This window comes from Anticarsia gemmatalis, chromosome 11 (assembly GCF_050436995.1).
Source record: "Anticarsia gemmatalis isolate Benzon Research Colony breed Stoneville strain chromosome 11, ilAntGemm2 primary, whole genome shotgun sequence".
NCBI classification, from domain to species: Eukaryota; Metazoa; Arthropoda; class Insecta; order Lepidoptera; family Erebidae; genus Anticarsia; species Anticarsia gemmatalis.
The window spans coordinates 720657-743025 of record NC_134755.1 but is presented as its reverse complement, the minus strand read 5'-3'; the positions used below and the strand labels follow the sequence as shown (position 1 = coordinate 743025).

Here is a 22369-nt window from a genome sequence, read left to right as displayed (position 1 = left end):
GTGAAATTACGTTTGATTTATTATAACCATAAAGTACGTGTAAGTTAGTAAAGGATATATATAACCTTGTAAGATTGTAAAATTTGATGTAAAAAAATGTATGTCAGTAATATAAGATAAAAATCGTAAAATCTCACAAGGTTACCTAATTTACTTATTAGGTCGTAGTAAGCTTCACATGAATAAAACCCTGGCTTTTATACTTTTATATGAAGGAATAATGCGGGATCAATCATCTGTACAACGATAGCGGATTACGGACGTTCGTAACATGTGCCCCTGCCCTTATTACGTTCATGTAATAATCCTACACCTGTATATATATGAAAGCTTACAAATGTAGATGTTTCAATGCTAAATGTATTAAGAAAATAAAAAAATACGAAATCACATGGCTATAATGCTGTCGTGTTAATTGTTGTTTTTTTTTTATTTGTACAAACAGACATTACAATTAGTGTTAACTGCTAGTAAACTCGCCAAACTTTGACGTTCGAAGACGAGAAGTGCACTTTTACAAAAATAATAACGTAACAACAAACTATATACAGAAAACAATATCATAATATTAGGTCGGGGAAAAAGTCTTTTCGCAATATAGTATGTATGAACTTGTAATAAAATCTTTTCTCTACACAAAAAAAAACTCGATATTTGGGGCGTGCCACTAGTTTTGAAAAAGCATATAAATAAAAAACATTTTTCAAAGAAATTATTTATTAATACACAAAAGGGTACCGAGTCTTGACTTTATACTTATAGTCATACGGTACAGGATATATGGGATGTTCGGGGTGAACGGTAGCTACAGGTACCACATACAGGTTGCGTAATGGAGGTACATGCCCTGTACCTGCAGCTAGCGCGCTGTGTTCAGGTACATGGTAGTTAGTGAGGTGATAGTCCGGTGGAAGGTGCGAGTGGACTGACGAGTGGTACTCGTAGATCGCTGATGCTGATGCTATTGCTAGCGCTGCGAAAATCTGAAACAAAATGGGTATTTTTACTTTTGTCCGACTAGTACGCCTAGTAGTAGTAGCCCACGGTTTTGCCTGCGTGGTATTGTTCTTTTTTTGGTTTTCAGCATTGGGTAGTTGACTACCAGTCAAATCAGCTACTCTGTATGAAATGTCTAAATACAATATATTTTAATAAGAATTTCCACATTATTAACGAAAAAATAACGCAGTCTGAGCATTTTGGATGATTTTTTTACGAGTACAAGTTTAATATATTTTCGTTAAATCAACTACACAATTAAACCAACCTAATAAATCTAAATGTCCTACCTAGGAGTCGAACTTGGACATTGTTTTGCCATCTCGTATATTACGTTGTAAACCGACGCAATACCACTTTTATTCCAACCTACCTTAACGTCTCAACGAAGGCTTTACAAGAACACCTATTGTTTCAAAGTTGTTGACCTTTAACTATCAATTAAATAATTATGATTTGCAATACGAGTTAAACACTTGTAAATGTACAGTTAATTACTTCATTGTATCTTACGTAAAGATGTGTCACAATATTTCTTAATCAATATTGGGATTTTTTTATATTTACTGACGAGTGTCAGTTGTGAAATAATTACACCCTACCGTATTTGCCTGCTTTGTTTAACCTAGTATCTAAATTAATCAGGTTTTCTGAACAATTTTATTTTAAAAACTGTGATGAACTATTATGACAGAAAAAATTATCCATAAGTCACTATTTTTGAAGTTGTCCCGTAAATATTTTCTAAATATTGTATTCTTTTTTATTTGTTAGTTTAGTATACGTATATATAATTTGAAGTCTCAATTAATGAATGAATTATACCTACATAAAAAAGACTCAAAAGTATACCTAAAAATAGCTATATTATTATGTCAACTAATACAACAAACTGCAACATTCTCAAATATTTATCATAACAAAGACCCGCGCTATCTAAGATTTCTCAATGTGAAGTGTGTTTAAACACATCATGAGCAGGCGACCTGTTACCCTAGACCCGTAAGACCTAGTTCTATATCCAGTATGTCTAGTTATTTATGCGTGCACGTGACCTGTGTATGACAATTGACAATTGACGATATTGGCCGAATGTATTAGAATAGTTGTTGGTAATATCGGGGATAAAAAGAAAAAAATGATAGCTGTTTTTCGGGTAAGTAATTTTTTTTTTGTTATATTTTTTTTGTGTATAAGGGATAAATCTTGGAAGATAATTTTGAAAGTTGATGCAGAGACATTATTAAAGGTAAAACGTATATTTATGATCTTTTTAAACTAATAAGTTTAATTGACGTGCCTGCTATAAAAATGTATTTTTTTGTTGTTAAGATTCTTTGTTTAAATGTTAAAATAAGCGTTCCAAAAAAAATAAACAAAAAAAGAAGAAAAAATGCCAGTCAAAACTGCAATTTAAATGAGATTTCAACTCAAAAAATATTATTTTTATACGTTATTATTTAAGCCCAAGAGTTAAATTTGCTTTGACATCAAAGCTTATTTTCTTTTAAGCTGGTGTCATTATTTTGAAAAATTACTGTATAATATAATAAAGAAATTATATTTTACAAAATATCTTTAACATTGCTTTTTTAATATAATTACAACTAATTTTTTAGACACAAACTTCTATCTACTTGCATATTATGCGTTTGTTTTTTTATAAGTACATAATCACGACGTAGCAAAACAAAATACTTAATTTAAAAAAATCTCATTTGTTGATAGTAGTTAATAGAAAATCACGGTACAAGGAAACACATATCTCCGTAGGAATTCGCACAACGAATATACGTCAGTTTAATATCACTAATAAACACTTTACACAAAAGAATTTGAGGCGCCCATAGCCAGTTACGCCCGCCGGTTCGACAACGATCTGTGGGTGGAAAATCATTGGCGCGGTCATTCTATAGATGGGTGACCGCATAGTGGTATTAGAGCTGGGCGGTCTCCGTGCTTCGGAGGGCACGTAAAAAGTCAGTCGTTAAGCCATGACAAAGGCCCTTCGGGTGGCTTGAACAACTTTGACACTAGGTTGACCACTAACCATACGATAAGAAGAATAAGAAGACAAAAGAAATATATTTAAAACTTACCACAACAACTCGGTTATCCATCTTGCCTCCCGATCTTCACATAACAGCATCTAAACACCTTATAAACGTATAATATACTCTATAAAACAATGGCTTTCGTAATCATCTGTCAACATGACTAACTAATTGACACTTCCGACTATTGGCTCATCATAATTGTTATATGACAAAGGAATTATCTACAGCTAATAAAGAGTTCAATTCTAGACATATTTTTCCACGATATATTCATATCTAGAAATGGTTCGATGTATTTCTTAATGGGATACAAAGTCCCCAACCCGCATTTAACCAGCGTGGTAGACTTAAGGCCTAATCATTTCCTCAAGTCAGTCTTTCTGAGGGATGACATCTTAGTCAATAGGCATTCGACCCTTGGCCAGCAAGTGGGACGGTAATGGGTTTCCCATGTTGCAAAAGGCTTTATGCTTTGTGACAAAAACACCGGCTAAATGCATTCGATCGATAACTATTTAAAATGCTCTTTAGTATGCAAGATTTTATTGCGATGATTTGGTTCGTTGTTAGAGCAATTATAAATTATAGCTGACCCGCGCAACTTCGCTTGCGTCACCGTTAAAATTTTCACCGTTTTTGTAACATTTTTCGTTGCTACTCCGCTCCTAATGACCGTAGCGTGATGTTATATAGCCTATAGCCATCCTCGATAAATGGGCTATCTAACACTGAAAGAATTTTTCAAATTGGACCAGTAGTTCCTGAGATTAGCGCGTTCAAACAAACAAACAAACAAACAAACAATCAAACAAACAAACAAACTCTTCAGCTTTATTATATTAGTATAGATTTCTAAGACATACACAAAACACAGTCATTTTTATGTCATCGGTATATTATTTCCGATTTTTAACCCTTGTCAATTTAAACTTTACTATTTATCCATCACATTTTTGGCTTTAAATACATGCTTCATTATTTTTTTATGCAATTTTACTGAAACATATCTTTGTTTTATCGTTTTTCCAATAGGGGTAGGCAGAGACCAAAGAACACCACTCGATACTATCCTTACAAACTTCCCTTGCCTTACTATCCATACATTCTGTCATACAGAATTCCGTAATTTATCTATATTAATGATTATTTATTAAACAAAAGGCAGGCAATCAGTCATGTCTTAGTAGATCTAAACATGCTTCTGTTCGTGCTCCGTCAAACGTGGATGATGAGAATTCAATTGTATATCATAATGAGTTTCCGGAGCAAGGTCGGCCTATAGCAATACGTAGGCTTAGGCTAGACTCAAACTATCATAGTTTGTGATTAATACGAAAACGAATAAAGATGACTATGCAGGAATTCCATACCATTTTGATTTTTTTTTAAATATTTTAATGTAGATGATCTGGGAGGGAGGCGATTGCTCAATTCGTGGACAATAATTAATTTTTCATCTACTTGGATGCTGAACCGTTTTAGTTAAACTCGTATAAATGTATCAATATACGATTATCCTGATTAAACCGATTTATTTTAGTTTAGACGGGAAAATATCCCACAATTCCTAGTGTGTTGTGATGTTACAAATTCAGAATCAGTGAGTCACTATACAGTAATTTAAATCGAAGACTTGAATTTCATTTCAACATCTTAAAAACCCGCACGTGGTTGACTCAAGGCTTAATCCCTCCCCGTTTGCCAGAAGACCCTTGCCCAGCCGTGGGATACTAGAGAATTTAAAAACATAATAATGAAAATAAAATAAACCTACTCAATCTACACAATGACGTTTACAAAAACAATACATCGCAAATAGTGTGTGCGCTGCCTAAAATCCTCCCAGCCGAGCAGATAAAGTCAATGTCGGGCTAATAAGGCAGCTCACAAACGCGGCCACGATCGATTCACTTAACATTGGACAATTATTAATGTACAGTCAATGACGAAACGCTTTTATAAAACATATTTTTATATTTTGTTCGCTTAGAAATAAATAAAATGATAAGTCGTTTTTATAAGAACATTATTATTGGATGAAAGGGTTAATAAAATGATAAAAATCTAAATGATTGATAATATTATCTGCTTAGATTATGTCTAGATGATTATGCCTTTGATGTTTTGATAATCCTTAGTCAAATACCATTTTTTGTGAAGTTACCTAAGACTACTTTTAAAATGATTAAATAACAAAAAAACACAGGCATTTAATTGATACCAACCAAAATACGAAACTGTGACGTTACTACACCGTAGTTTCGACCGTATTTCTATACTAAAATGTGTTTTTAATATTTCATAAAGAGAAGCTGATTTCAAGTACCCAATTGGTTTGTGTACTCATTCAAGGCACCAAACCAATCTTTGTACCTATCAGCACTAGAGATTTTCTTCTTCCATCATAATTATCGATTATTATTAACTTTTCAATAATTCAACACGTAAACTTGTCAATTTACCTATATTATTATCTACCACCATCAAAAGGTACTCTCCATACCACAATTCTCAAAACAAGTCCTCCTCACATGTTTTTTCCTTCCCTTATTTTTCAACCCTGAAAAGGCGACGTCCAATATCTCTCGGTCCACTTGCGTTTATTACCCAATCGGATGGATTCTCGAGGGTACCCGTCTTCTCGTTACCTTAATGATTACCTTATTAAGACCATGTAATTGCTATTTACTTGTTTGTCGCGATGGTTTATTAACCTTGTGTCTCATCGATTCTGTAGCGAGATTCTCTACAATTGGTACCATCGAGTATCGAGAGCTTGTCATTTAAAATTAACTGCCAAAATAGTTTTTACGAGGCCCGCTTGAGGCACTGAACTGATTTTCATACATTTTTTTCGATAGCAGTAGTGGCAGAGAATCGTGGTACTGGAATATGTTTGTAAGCTTGTTTTGTATCGAAAATAAGTTAAAAGTTTGCCATATAAGTAGGCAGCAAAATTTTGTCTTCAATTTTATTTTATTGAAACTTATTTAAACGAAATCAAATTAAAATTAGGCAGATTGCGAAGGCTTTTTTTGTTCTCTGCCTACCCCAATGAGAAAAAGGCGTAATTCTATGTATGTATGCTGGAAACAAATTAGATGATTTTTAAACTTAGCTTGGTTTGTTAACTACCAAATTATTAAAAATAGGGACCATTTTGGAATCATAAGTTTGTAAATTTCACTGTCAATAATTTCAGAATAAAAACAATATTCTTCCTTGGATAAAAACAGCCTTAAAGATAACAAAACGTCACATACTCCTTTCTTATTATTGTGCACTTCGGTCCAACGATTCCCGACAATGGCCACATAACAAAGCGAATGAAATAAGGATATGTAAGATTTACATCTTTATTTATCAAGTGTTACGACATAAACAAAGTCAAGGTTAAGAGCTTGTCTATGTTCAAAAGGACCATAGATCAAAGGGACAGGAATTCCGTACAGGAAGCACATCACTGGCTTACTTACGACGTTTCCGTTCACCATTTTGAGAGTAAGTTTCGATTGTCGTGGGAGAAAAATATTGGTGTAAAGACTCGGTGTAAGGGTTATTGCCAATGATTGTATCTGTTATGTAGACGAAAATAAATTTCTGTTGCAAAGGTTTTATTAGCCAACTTCAAAAAAGGAGACGGTTCTCGACTCGGATAGGATTCGACTGTATTTTTTTTTTATGTTGTTATTCTTGGCGGTAATCGTGGAAAGATAGGTACAAAAGGTTATTAAGATACTGCTGTGCAGTGGTGTCGTTTATAATTTAAGTTGAATAATCGGTAGTCGCGTTGTTAACATACATCTAGAACATGTAAAATCTTTGTTATTACTGATATGATAGTACATATTTTTCTGATAATACAATCAGTCTCGTCGATGTTTTCTGCGCCGTGTATTTTTGATTTTATTCAAAAATATCCAGAAAACGATGGATATAAAACATTTGATAATCCGTGAAACTTTAGGTTTTTACTTTTTTAAGTAGATGACCGTTTGCCGTCCCACTGCTGGGCATGAATCTATAATTAGAGAGGTGTCTTGCATATAAGTAATAAAATATTATTTTAAGTTTACTAAACTTGTTGCAGTCAACAGTACCTACTTCATGCACCGACATTTCGATCGTGCTTACAGTTGCACGTTGACATTTAATTCCCATAACACGATACAATATAAATTATTCAGCAAACTAAGGCTAGTTCTGAACTTAGGGGTCCCTTAAGTAGTTGATATTAAATTCTGAAAGTTATCAAGTATGCAAGTGTTTGATAGTTCGTAGTTTGTACCGTGACTTGCGATTTACTTGATGTTGATTGTTCTGTATGTATCTGTCGGGACTTTAGGTCATAGTTTAATATAGGTAATAAATTGTTTTGATACTGTAGTCTATGTAGAATTATAGAACAATTATATAATTGAAGTATCAAAGCTTACAACAGCTTATATTTATCAAAGCTCATTACTATTTTTGTAAAAAATACTGAGGACATACATATAATATAATCACAAAGATAATATGATAATAATAAAGTAATGCTGTTCACTATTATTTTATAAATAACGAACACAAATATTCTTTAAATACTTAAAAATAGATATATACATATTACCTCAAAAAGACAGAAGATGTGTATTCAACAATACAAGAAAAGGTTAGAAATATTAAACTGTAATGAAAAACTACATAATTATGACAATTTATATTTTTCCCTAAAAAATGTTTCTCATGTCTAAGTAAACCAAAATGAATGCTGTAGTGCAATGTTCATCGATTGAGTTACGTATGTTAAAAATATAGTAATAATAAATCCCACGAAAGCCAATTACGGAGTTATAATTAGCACGGCCCATAAATATTGCTGGAGACGGCTATAAAAATAATTAAGTGTATTATTTTTTTAAGTAGTGTTCACTTTTTTTAATATAGTCCTTTCGTTTTTGTAGGTCAGTTCGGAAGGATCTGAAAGGTCAAAAGGTCTTTGAAAAATAAACAAAAGTATAAAAGTCGTTTAATAAAATTTCAATATATTAAAACGTTTGACAAAATTATAAAAAATCGATAAAAATCTTAGATTACTCTAAATTGGGTGAATAAATAAGAAATAAGTCAAAAATAATATTTTATATTTAATTATGACACAGTTTAAAATCTTAGATACAAACATAGGTACACAAAATAACGGCCATATAGTTACACATAAATATGATCAAATATGTTTTAAAACAAGAACGGGTGGTATCCTGGGAAAAACGGGTGATGTGTCAAAGGTACATGATGTATTAATGGACTGTGGGCCACTATAGGTGCATGGTACACAGACGGTAGAGGGTAAGCCACTGAGCGGAAGACCACTATTGGTGCTGGAGCTGCCTGGACAGCAGCCAGGAGTAGAAGCACTGTGATCTGAAAAGAAAAGTATATGTGATAGACTTTGGGGCAAATAAAACTGCGGTTATGTGACGTCAGGTAACAAAAATATAGACTTTTTTCGGTTTAAATAAGGCACGTGAAAGCAATGCAATAAGTGCTATTATAATATGAGGATCTAGTGAGTTGTAAGTGTGGACGAATATTATAAACACAAAAATAGGCCTGTCGGTTACGCTTTTATGTCTTGGTTTGTTTAAATTGGTCTTTAGTCTGCCACATTCGGGTATAGAATCGGATCAAATTATAATAAAGTATTCCTTAAAACCAACATCGATCGATCTAAATAAAATATTAAGTTCATTAAAGCTAAGAAATATTGTACCTCTTACAATAATTATGCTAGCGTTTATTCAAAAGACTAAGAAAATAAATAAAATTAATAACGGTGAATTACACTTAAAACCTTGTGTAAATGTTCCGCAGAAATTTTGATTATAAATTAAATTTAGGAAAGGTTTGTTTGAGTTAAATTAAAAATAACAGAACCAAAAAAGGTGTGAGCGCTCAAATATTTCAAGTCCGTAATACAAAGGTACTATTTTAGAAAGGTACAACCCTTTTTCACTTTTTAGATGTCAAAAGGTTTATTAAAAATATGCTAAAAGCTGTATTTATTCCTAGGGTTTCTAAGTTTTGTTTAAGTCAGTTTTGAAATATAATTACATGAGGACAAATTTATAGTATGTATTACGAAGTGTTTTAAACATATATTATTACTTTTTTGTGTCGATCTATCAGTTTTCTTTATTTAATTGCGATGTTTTTACTCGATCTTACACGAAAATATTGGCAATTAAAAAGAGCAAGCTGTGAGTTTCCAAGCTTTTCAGAAACGGTGCTAGATAAAAAATATTAAGTAACTACGAGTATTTAAAATCGACAATTTTAAATACTCGTAGTTAGTAAATAAAGGGTATTTAAATTTGGAAATAAAATAAGACCAGATTATACATGATCGTAATTAAACAACAAAATACAATATAATTAACACAAATTTTCCAAAAATATAATGTAGGCACTCACCAAGCGATACATGTCTAATATCCGAATTCCTATAGCTCAGTGTATCGACTGTCACATCCTGGCATCGTCACAATTTATATAGCCTTCAAGCCGTTTCCCAGTACAGAACGGCTTGGAATATGCCTAATACGTACAACGGCATACTTTGCATGTATCAGGTAACTGTGCATGTTTAGGGCCTCAGTCCAGTTTTATATTGCACTAGCTTTTGCCCGCAACTTCGTCCGCGTGGTTCAGTACAGAATTTTCATACGAACTTTCATCCCCTAATTTATCCTCTTGGGTGTAGGATAGATCAAATTTCTCAGCGGATGCGTACGTCATGACTTATCCTGCTCCTTCCAGCGGTTTGGGCTGTGTGTTGATAGATCACTATTTCAGTCAGTCAGTCACTTTAGAGTTAGATATATTTAGTTAGGGAATTTGCCCGACTTCTTCCGGGTATAGAACAATTTTATGCCGCCGATCCCATCATTACCGTGAGAATTTTGATCCCATCGATCCGATCGATCTTTCAGGTTTAGCTACGCCGCTTGTGGAAGTTGGTCAGTAGATAAGTTAGTAATACATACCGAGTTCCTCCGTGTTTAAGACGTTAAATCTTTGGCATACGTGTGTCAAAAATTTAACATGCATTCCGATACACGGTACCTGTAGCTCGATTCTCTACTACTATCGACATCCGACAACCGACGATCTGTCATCGAAAATTTATGTACCAAAATTTGATCAGCGCCTCTGATGGGTGTCGTAGGAAATATTTTGGCAGTACATTCTAAATGTAAAAATTTCGAGAGTTGTAAAAAAAAAGAAAATATAAAACTCTCAAACTAATCTAATACAATTCAGTGTAATATTTCCAAGTAATATGTTATTGAAAAAAACATCCGAGAACTGTGCTTGTCACCTGATCAGAAGTAGGCATCAATTGAACATCGGCTTGTGATCAAATTCGTGGCCGCAGCGCCCCGCTGCTCTGCGTGACTGACGTTACGATCTACCACAGAGTAATGTGAGATTTAGAGGCATTAGATGAAATCTTCTGGATAAAATCTTTCCAACAGACACTAGAATATTGTAGACTATGTGGACTGCCTCTCTAGCGCAGTCGGTAATGTAACCGGCTGCTGATCATGAGGCCTCGGATTTGATTCCCTTGTCGAGCAAAGTATTGTTGGTCTTTTCTTGTATTAAAAAAGTAAAGTAAAGTAAAAAAATAAAATAAAAAACAATAATATTGTAAAGTATTTCTCAATAGCAGCACAGAGTTTCATAACTTGCTTGGATATTGGTAACAGGTAAGCTTGCCCCGAATTACGTGGGATTAACATTTTAATGGTGAAATATAATACAACTTAGTAAAGACTAATAGTGCTTTGCTGGAATCGAAACTAGAACCTCATGATCGGCAGCCAATTCGATCGGCATTCTACTGACAATTTAATCACTAATCTACATTAATTAAAAAACCACATAAATAGTTTGTAGTATCATCAGCGATGCGCTAAGCCCCTGACCGGCCTAAACATGGGTAATATCGCAACAACTGGTTTACTACAACCGCTCAGTTTGGTTGCAACGTGAATCTCATTTATTTGCGCATTTTTTATTTCCCAGAACATTCTACTACTATTTAGGAACTATTTAGGAATACATTATTTTTTATCGTTATCCTTCCAGCAAAATAAAAGCTTTGATGGTGTAGCTGAGAGGTAAAAGTTAGCACCTCCCACGGAAGTGTTCGATCCCGAGGCAACACACCAATGACTTTTCGAACTTATGTGTGTATTAGAAGTAATTATCACTTGCTCTAACGGTGAAGGAAAACGTCGTAATTAAACGTTGCATGCCTAAAAAATGCCTAAAAATTTGTTAGTAAATTTCTTGCGGCCATGCAAAGTCCTCATCTCGCACCAGCCCAGAGAGGTGGATTCAAGGCCTAACTCCTTACTCGTTTGGGAGGAGATCCTTGCTCAGCAGTGGAACAGTAACGGATTATAGAAAAAAACTATCAAAAATCCGGTGAAAAGTGAAGGACTTTGTAAATAGTGTCCAATACACAGATACAATCTCCATTCCCTCGTAGCCCATTGGGAGAGTAAGCTGGCACAGTCAGTGAGAGTCTGAATTTGAGTCTCAGTTAAGTGCAGGACACTAACCCCCGGTTTTTGAGTTCATTTTACGGTAGTTTATCTATTCGATAGCGTTTTTTTATATGAGTTTTAACGCTATTGAATAGATAAACTACCACTAAATGTACCTCAGAAACCGGGGGTAAGACATTCTAAACAGACTTTTTAGTGCGACCCGTAATTAGTACCCGAGATCTTTGTACGTCATACATATACAGTACCGTAACGCGATTCTGTACAATCGGCACTGTCGATTATCGAAAGATTGACATTCAGAATGTACTGCCAAAATAGTTCCTACGACGCCCGTCAGAGGCGCTGATCAGATTTTCATACAAAATTTCTCTATGACAGGTCGGTTGTCGGTAGTCGATAGTAGTAGAGAATCGAGCTACTGGCCGCGCCACTGAGGCAGTCATAATTATGTCATTAAAATCGCTACAATAATACATACGTGCGTAATAAAAATACATAACAATATCGCTACAATGGGTTTAACTTTTAGTTGACATTTGAAATCTCTTTATAATGAGCATGTGAAATTAAATAACCTAGTAATAACAACATAGACATCAGCTTAATCGAGGGTTTAAATCCATTTTTAATTTTACGATATTATATTGATTACGATTTATGAAAAAATCATCATTATTATTTAGGAGAATGTTCCACCGCTGTCAAGATTTTGGAAGCATAGCTATTGACTTATTAATTCATCGTATGATCAACCTAGAGTCCAAGTTGTTCAAGGCACCCGAGGGCATTCATCGACTTTTAACTTAAGGGGTATTTCAGACGTACCACAACCACGCGACAACCACACCTCAACAACAAAACGTGGTCGGATGCATATTGTCCTATTGAAATAAATTACAATTTACACATGATTATTTACTTTATTTACATTTTGCCGTCGTTATGGACCACGTATTTCATACTACCAAATTGTGGCATTACAACCACATTTTTGTCGCTGCATAGTGGTATGGTTGTGGTACGTGTAAAACAAGCCCTACTGACAATAACTATAAATTAAAAATTTAAAAAACGCCTGGTTTTTTATCTTACCTTTTATAGATTGGCTAGTTAGGTTAAGCCGTTCTAATATTCCCACCACCGTTTGTACGTTCGTAAAGTGTGCCCGGGGTTTTCCTAGTCTAGTTCTTCTCAAATAACTTAAAAAGTTCTTTGCACCTCACGGGGCGCTAATTCATTGTTTGAGTTTTTTATCCCGCGAGAAGCTGATCACTGCCGAAGTATACTGCTTTACTCTCGCTGTGTATTTAGATAAAACTACATCGTTTTTTTGTGTCAAAAATAAAAGACAAAAAACCTTGTGTAACAAAAAGTATTTTATTTTAAAATGCCTTAAGAGCACAAAATCATCATTATTACTTATAATTTAATGTTTTTTTGTCATCTCCTTAATTTCCATGTCTGTATGAGCGCTTGCAATCAAAGAAGTGAAACCAGCAGTAGTAGCAGTGCTATTCACATATATACGCCCTTTTAGAAACGGAAAGTTTTTGGGTACAAATGGAATCGCCAAGTCTGTTAAATTATATTTCATCTGAAATTATAAATAAATAACTATTTTGGTACTTATTTTATTTATCTATACTAATATTATAAAGCTGAAGAGTGTTTGTTTGTTTGTTTGTTTGAACGCGCTAATCTCAGGAACTACTGGTCCGATTTGAAAAATTCTTTCAGTATTAGATAGACCATTTATCGAGGAAGGCTATAGGCTATATAACATCACGCTACGGTAATTAGGAGCGGAGTAGCAACGAAAAATGTTACAAAAACGGGGACAATTTTGACCCATTCTCTTAGATGACGCAAGCGAAGTTGCGCGGGTCAGCTAGTAATGTATATCGATGTATTTTTAGTAGCCTTAGCTCGCCCGGCATATATTATTATGCACTTGCCTCAGTGTCAATTTGTTGTTGACTAGCGTTCGTGTAATGTATTCAATACTCTAGCGTGTTACGGCAATAATGTTATAAATATATTTAAAACTAGCTGACCCGCGCAACTTCGCTTACGTCACATAAGAGAATCATAATTTTCCCCGATTGTGTAACATTTTTCACTGGTACTCTGCTCCTATTAGTTGTAGCGTGATGATATATAGCCTATAGCCTTCCTCGATAAATGGGCTATCTAACAATGAAAGAATTTTTCAAATCGGCCTAGTAGTTTACGAGATTAGCGCGTTCAAACAAACAAACAAACAATCAAACAAACTCTTCAGCTTTATAATATTATATTTAAAATATTTACCGGCGGATAGGGGCACGACACATTCAGTAGCTCAATCTGATGTTTTAACGATGCGCCAATTATCGGATCATGGTCAATCATGTCACATAGTTTGTAGTGCATCTCTATGAAACTAGGTTGATATCTGTTCGTCGTGAACTGGTAGAAATAAAAACTTAGCTGAAATCACAATATGATAAGTTTGAATCAAATGTAAAAAAAAATTGAGTGATGAACAAATAAATTGTTTACTAGTTTTAATGGTTCATGGAAGAGTCACCTGGATATTATTTCCAAACGGCACTAGCAATTCGAGGGAGATGGTAAGATAGTGTCGCAAGTCACCACGGCCTTTACGCCTGCAGGTTGCCACAAAATCTTTTAAATACTTTGGGTTCTGATAAGTAACCACAGGGCGCTCGGTGTCTATGAATAACGTCTGGAAACATACAATAACAATCTGTAATGTTCATTTCCTGGCCGGTGATCAAGCAGATACAAAGTTGGAGGCGTAATAGTGTTTATGTTTAATCCATCTACATATTGTTGTCTGATGTTATGGGCATACGTAAACCGGGACTGTATGGCAGGGGATTTTGTATTCAGCCAGCGCCCACAAGCCGATTAGATGCCGTGGCATTCCAGCGCCTTCCCACTTCATGCCGCGGTACGACAAAGCGCGCCCCGACAGCTCCTGCTGCCCGATACACTCTACTTACCGCAGTATGCTACGGTATTCCGTCTGTCCGTCAATATAATGACCAAATATCTACGGAAAAAGACATTACCTTGAGTACTTAAAGCCTACTACACACAGTGCCGGCGGCTATGTCGCCGGGTTTATGCCGAACGACTATGCGGCTAGCAATACAACGCGTGCAAAGTCGTCGAGCATCCTTCTGGACAGTGGCATAGAACGCTAGTGAAGTGCATATTTTATTGCTAGACATTATGAATAGATGATATAGCTCGTGGCTTAGTTAACAACAGTCGCGCGGGTCGATCTCTGAGGTTAAGCCACGCTTGCCGAGGTTGATCTGTGGATGGGTGACCATCTTACACATATCGAGTTCCTCCGTGTTTCGGAAAGCACGTTAAATTGTGGGTCCCGGCTGTCAATTTCGAAGATCTTTGACATTCGTTAACAGTAGTCAGAAGCTTGAAAGTCTGACAACCAGTCTTACCGAAGAGTATCGTGTTATAACCCAGTTAACAGGGTTGTGGAGGTCAGATAGGCAGTCGCTCCATGTAAAACACTGGTACTACATAGTTTGGAGAAAAGGCTAGGCCATGATGATATATATCAGCTTAGCCTTTCTCTGCTCTGCTCTGATGACATTATGAATAGATGATGAAGATGTATTAAGCCGGATTTGAGTGACAAAACTTCGAAAATACTAAAACACGATGCGTCTGTGAAGTGACTGCTATAACGATCGTTTTACTCAACTAATGTACTTACTAACTTACCTTTGTGGTGCGACATTGTGCAAACTCATATAAAATAATACAAAATATGATAATACATTTGACTTGCATTATTCCCAAATAAGTGCTGGCCACTCCTAGGTTCAGGTTCAAATAAACTATGTATTGTAACGCATCAGACCAGTAATTTACGAATTGTACGATGCAATCTATTAATATTGTAGGGGATTTTATCAAACAAGTTAATCATAATTCTATGTTGCTATTAATGTTATTATGGCTCATCAATAGCTAACCTAATGTTGGTTGTAGATAGTTGATCGTTATTATGTGAGTCATAGATAATTGGTTAAGTACTCATTAGAAGCAACGCACTACTTGTCATGCTGTGGGAATTTGGTTCCTGTTGACAAACGCATTAAAAAATAATCATCCAATTTGGTGTAGTGGTTTCATACACTTTGATGATTATTTTTATTTATATATAACTAGCTGACCCGCGCAACTTCGTTTGCGTGTATCCCGCTACTTCGACAAATACACTCAACGCACCAACACATATTGGATACTAATTTTCAATTCACAATAACTTCTCTTTCCCTTAACCGCGTTTAAAATATTAAAATGTTTTTTGGTTTCTGTGACTCTTCTTTGATCGCCCCCCCTATCAGTTTTTGGAAAAAATATTTAAGTAATGTACAGATTTTTTTTTGTCTTATATGTATAGATCAAAGTCGTAGTACCTACTTTTTAATATTATTTATTTTTTATGTACCGTTTTTTTATATTTTTTGTTTTTTTTATGTACTTACCTACTTTTGTTATATACATCTAACTATTATTTTCTTGTTTACTTTTTATTATTTACACTCTACATTTTATTACTTTTACTTATTTTTTATTTACATTTATTTTTAGAAGATTAACTTTGTCTACATTTTTTGAAATATAATATAAGGTATACATACATTTTCATTTTAACGATGAGAAAGGTTTCCCATATATTTCAAATTAAAGACTATCTACAATTAAACCCGCCGCCGCGGCCGGCCCGTACCGTGCCGCAATACTAATATCGTGATATCTCCTAAACTATATGTCTAAATAACACACTGTAAACTGCAAAAATAATCTAAATTAAATGCTCGTGATGATGAACTTACTTATTTTGATAAGGATATATGTATTATTGGTTATATAACCAGTTAAACATCACCCAACGAATTAAATGTTTTTTTAATACAGAAAAGTAGTTTTTGTGACTTAAATAAAAAAGCTGGATATATGTATGTCATCGCGGACTTTTTTGTAGAACTAATAAAGACCAATGTTTTTACTATACATTGTTCTTACTTGTATCCAACGGTATAAGCGGCGCACGCACAAATGCAATCTTCAATTAGATTTTTTTTCTGACTTCTTGGACATAAATCGCTATAACTCAGCTAATATAGTTTCAATGTATTTCAATTATATATAAAAACCTGTCGGAGAAAATACTCTTTCTATTAGTGAAAACCGCATCAAAATCCGTTGCGTAGTTTTAAAGTTTTATGCATACGAAGGGACTACAGACAAAATGGGCGACTTTGTTTTATACTATGTAGTGATATAGATACCATAACTACGATTTGCACAAAAGTTTATTACCGTCGTTTTTAAACTTTTGAGTTGTTTTGATAAAATGATGTGCTGTGAATAGCTGTAGGAAATCACTGATCTTAATTTTTATAGCTGTATATCTAAGTAATTGATTAAAATTCTATAGCTGAATAAAGCTAAATCATATAAAATTATGCGTAAGTTCAAACGCAGTAGCCATTATTGTTGTATAACATTCTTTGTTATATGTCATCAGCTCAAATACAAAAATAAAACCATCAAAAGTTGTTTAAATAAAATATATTAGTCGAAATAGAAATTAGTCAATTTAGTGAACGGCAACGATGGGGAGAGCCTTGACGACATGACCGTGGTGGACCACAGAGCTGCTGTGGGTGATGGCAGCAGGTGCGGTCTTGACCACGAGGGGAGCGGCGTGGACGATGGGAGCAGCGTGGACAGTGTGGACCACAGGGGCGGAGTGGACAGCGTGGACCACAGGTGCAGAGTGGACCGCGTGGACCACAGGGGCGGTCTTAACCACAAGGGGAGCGGCGTGGACGATGGGAGCGGCATGCACGGCGTGCACGGTGTGGACCGGAGAGCCATGGTTCACCACCTGACTGCTCTTGGTGATAGTGGTCTTGGAACCGACCACGGGCACGGTGTGGACCACGGGGGTGGCGACGTGGGCGACCACGGGCTGGTGGGCGACCAGGAGGCCGGGGGCGGCGGCGGCGCAAGCCAGGATAGCGGCGAAAGCAACCTAGAAGAAATTAAAATTAAGTTATTGCTGAACTTTGCACTTTAGTGTGATGAATTTACAAACTTTTTCCAAAAGTTTATTTAACACTTTTCATTAAATTAATACACTTAAACACTTCCAAGAAAACTGTAGTCAGATATTTGTTATTTGAACTTACGAAGGATTTCATTTTTGTTGGTTTGTTGGTTGTTGTCTTGACTGTGATGTCGAGATATCTAACGAACTGCCGGCCCACCGCAGCTTATATACCGACCTGCCGAATATCGACAATGAACAACGCAATGCGTACTTGAAATAAGAATAAATTATTACAAGCTTTCGGTGGAGGAGGCAAGTTGACTTCGGCAAGGCTTTAGATTAGCTTTTAAATATTTGTAATAGAGGAAGTAAATTGCGTAATATAGGCTTTAAATAATACTTCCGCTTTGTTAGGAAAATACAAATTTTATGGTGGCAAAAAATTAAGCTTGATTTTTGTTAGACATCTGTATAACAACAAATGTTTGAGTGCTAATTAACGTATAATACCGTTATAATAAATTTTATGTGCAAACTTGTTATATTAACATAAAATATGATTACTAAACAACATATTTTAAGTTAACTACGTAAATTAATATTAATGTAATCAATTAAAATCCATCCAAGTAAAGACTTCCTTGATACGAAAAGTACATAGAAAATTAGCAATTGTAATAAATGGATATGACAACGGCTATATAAATTAATGTAAACATAGATGATTTTATTGTGCAGAGTCATGCTTTGAGTACAGATACCGTATCCAAAACTTTCACTCGTTTATTGAGGTAGACATGAAACTTGTCGAGATTAATGAATGCATACAAACATTGACATCACTATGTATTTAGGTTGATGCCAAGTTCAGACGTCAATTACCTGATTATGTAACGTGGGCTACTTATGTACTGACAGATGTCGGTTTAAGTACTGACGTACCTTCTGTATGTGTTAAGAATTCAAACTTCATTTTAGTATTAAACTGAAAGATTTTTTTAAAGGACGCATATATGATCGTGGGGGGCTATCAAGTATCTCAGTTATCAACTATTTGAAAGCCACTATGTTAAACATTGTTTTCTCCCTTAGATTGTCGCGATTAACACGTTACGTCAAGTCAAAGTACTTAATAGTGACCATCAATTTGACTCCCTCGTTTGGGAGGAGACCCTTGCCCGGCAGTGGGACAGTAACGGGTAAAAAAAATCTAAGATACAGATGAAGAACTAAATAAAAGTCTTAAAAATAGTATATTTATGACACATTTTCAAGTTCATTATCATCATTATTAATATCATCAGAAGGCAGCATTACTTAAAAATCTTCACATAATTGAAATACATAACTGTCAGCAAATATGGCATGAATAATAAGCCGAGTTGTTCTCTCAAGGAGACCTCACTACACTTACTATTTCATTGACAAAAAATATATTTTACTAGCTGATCCGCGCAACTTCGCTTGCGTCACCGAAGAGAGAATGGCTCATAATTTTCCACGTTTTTGTAACATTTTTCGTTGCTACTCCGCTCCTAATGGCCGTAGCGTGATGTTATATAGACTGTCTAACACTGAAAGACATTTTCAAATCGGACCAGTAGTTCCTGAGATTAGCGCGTTCAAACAAACAAACAATCAAACAAACAAACAAACTCCTCAATTTTATCATATTAGTATAGATCGTAAGTTAAAAAACAGCATTTTTCAAAACCTGTCTCCTTAACTACACTTGACGCCGTTTTCATAATTGTTTATTTAAAAATTGACACACAAACTTAATAAGTAATTATTGCTGACGTTTTTAATCTGAATTTATTTTTATTTGGGACTTAAATTTGGTATTAATGTGAAGAATCTGCAATGAATCCAACGGGTATAGGTCAACGATTCAATCTACATGATGGACTGACGGCATTTGCTATATGGAGATGCAAGGAGATAAGAACATTTCTTAAGAATGGTTTTGTTGAAATAACGTTTAAAAATACGGCTTTCAGCATATTCAAGCAAACTATAGCTGTATATAGCACTAGCAAAATTGAAAAAATGTAAAAATATTTTCGTAATTTTTGTTTCAATTGCAAAACATTTGCTACATAATTTAATCTAAATATAATATATTAACGTAATCTTTATTTATTATGTATATTATTAAAAATACAAATATTCAATAATTCTAACTATTGATATATGGATTTGAGTGTAGCAAGGGAAGTTTGTAGTGATACTAGCAAGTGCCTTTTTTGGCCTTTGCCTATTCTTATGAGAAAAATGTCGTGATTTTAAGTATGTATGTATATCTTTTCATTATTTCAGAAACCATACATCACGAACATAAAAACAAATTAAGCAAAACTAATTAAAACACATCACAAATACCAGCTGTTTATTTTATATCCCAATAAATATAACACATCGATTTATAAACGTTCATAAATTTCGTATCGCCATTAATCCAACGGCCGGTGGTTTTAAAACCAGACAATACCAATTAATATCATTGCGAGGTGTTAAGAATTAAGTAGACGGTTAATTACTTGAAATGTCAGTTGTTTTTAAATATAAATCTGAAGAGGGAATTTATAAATAACATTATAATGCGTGGAATTGGACCACCCTGGTATTGCGGCACTTGAAACTGAGTCCTTACATGTGTTAAATTTTTTTATAAAATCAAAAGTTATGTTACATGTCACTTATAATTAAATACATAATATATTTGATTGCCTCCGTAGCTCAGTGGTGTAGGTGACCACGCCGCTACCATTGCGTCGGAAGGTCGTGAGTTCGATTGCCGCACTTGTGCGATCCACAAATAATTGTTTAGAGTCTGGTTGTAAAGTCTCTGCGACACAAGAGCAATTTATTCTTAATGTGGGAGTTATCTTTTTAAAAATAAAAATAAAGACTTATAATCCAAAAACTCAGAAGAGTCTGACCAGCAGTCGCTCCATGTAAAATTCTGGTACTCAGCTGCATCTTTTGAGACTGGAAGCCGATTCAAACATAGTTGAAAGAAAGGCTAGGCTGATATAGTTCCTACGATGAATACAAACCAACTCATTGGCTTTATAATATCAGTATAGATTTTAATAGTAACGGTAGCAGTATGGTGTCCCTCAAGGCATAATCTCGGACCATTATTAAATACGGAATCTAATTTTCTATGATGCAACCTTCATTTGCATTGCGTTTATGTACCTTTTTACCATAATTAGTAGTTCCTGTTTATTCTATAAGTATCGATTAAGTTTGTTACAATGACGCATTATTTTTAAGTATACCAGTAATTTTTATATACAGTAAAACAACTAGTTCTTTAACTATTTGAATTTTATAGTTAAAATGTTGTTTTTTTTTTCTGCGAATTGTGTTTACTTTGTTACATCAGCATTTTTTTAAAAATCGCCATTAAACTGGATTTGTAAATTTAGTTTTAAACAATCTTAATGGTGTTGATATTACCCGATGATTTATTTATGATATAGATATAATGATTGGGAATGCGTCGAAAAAAATTGAACATAAAAAAATCTAAAATCCATATTTCAGTCCTACTAATCTTGCCCCAGTCCCATTTTATTGTTTAATAAATCACTGACAATAAATAATTCAGGACTGGATTATAGATTTTTTTTATGTAAATTTTTTGTTGACTCATTCTCAATCATTATATCGATATCATTATTATCAACCCCTAAGCAACAAACGGTATAATCTGAACACATTTGGCTGTGTGGATCAACTTGTCACTATCAGTACAACTTATAAAATAAAGTCGCGTCTGTCTGTTTGCGATAAACTTAAAATCTACTTCTCTAATTTTATGGGTTTTCTTCAATAGATAGAGAGATTTAAGTATATAGTTACTTAAGTTTTAGTGTACAATAACTTTTTAACCTGGGCAAAGCTTGTCAATTGAATTATAAAGCCTGTTTGAACTTAACCTTCTGCATACAGACAAAATTATACTAGCTATGGGTAATTCAAGGTTCACGTCATATTATAAATGCACAGCTCAATCATTACTTTTACTGACAGTCAATATGTTAATACAAGATACATTTTTGTCTGTCCGTCGCTTCAAGGGAACAGACCAAGGCTTTTGATGTCATTACATTGATTGTTACTTTGAGGTCAAAATGCCAATTTTTGTATTATCTTTGCTAATATTAATTGCTTTGATGTTTATTTATGAATTTGATAAATAAGACTGTCTTTGTTGCGTGGTTGGGAGTGTCTTCTGATCGTGAGGTATCGAGTTTGATTATCGAGTCGGGCAAACAGCCATTGCAATTTTTTATTTATATTAGGTACAAGATTACTCAATAGTAGTCCAGAGTTGGGTCCCTGCCCGGTAAACGGCAATAGGCGCGAAAGTCGCCCCTATTACATCGGACTAGCATTGTTAATAGCAAACCTACTTACTTATGTTAGTAGGTATGTATGTATAATTAATTAATGAGAATATTGACCTGTTATATTGTTATTGTATTGTGTCGATATAATTTTTTGTTTGGCTAATGGACTGTCAAATAAAACCCTTTAAAAAAAGTGTGTTCACAATAAAGTAGCTTATTTCACTGTGATTGCGGTCACAGTCTTAAGAACAACCATTATTTCTGATGGAAAGTTAAAAAAAT

At 34.4% G+C, this 22369-nt stretch overlaps 2 protein-coding genes across 2 annotated transcripts in view; one reads left to right on the top strand and one right to left on the bottom strand.

Moving 5' to 3' along the window:
- Positions 1 to 22369, top strand: part of LOC142976558 (neuropeptide SIFamide receptor-like) — a 179069-nt gene that overhangs the window by 131426 nt on the left and 25274 nt on the right. The window lies entirely within an intron of this gene.
- On the bottom strand, positions 17224 to 17929 carry LOC142976559 (uncharacterized). Its single transcript, XM_076119990.1, has 2 exons — positions 17863 to 17929; positions 17224 to 17705 (listed from the first exon to the last, which is right to left on the bottom strand). Exons 1-2 carry the CDS (start codon positions 17872 to 17874, stop codon positions 17268 to 17270), a joined length of 450 nt encoding a protein of 149 aa, XP_075976105.1. The 5' UTR covers positions 17875 to 17929; the 3' UTR covers positions 17224 to 17267.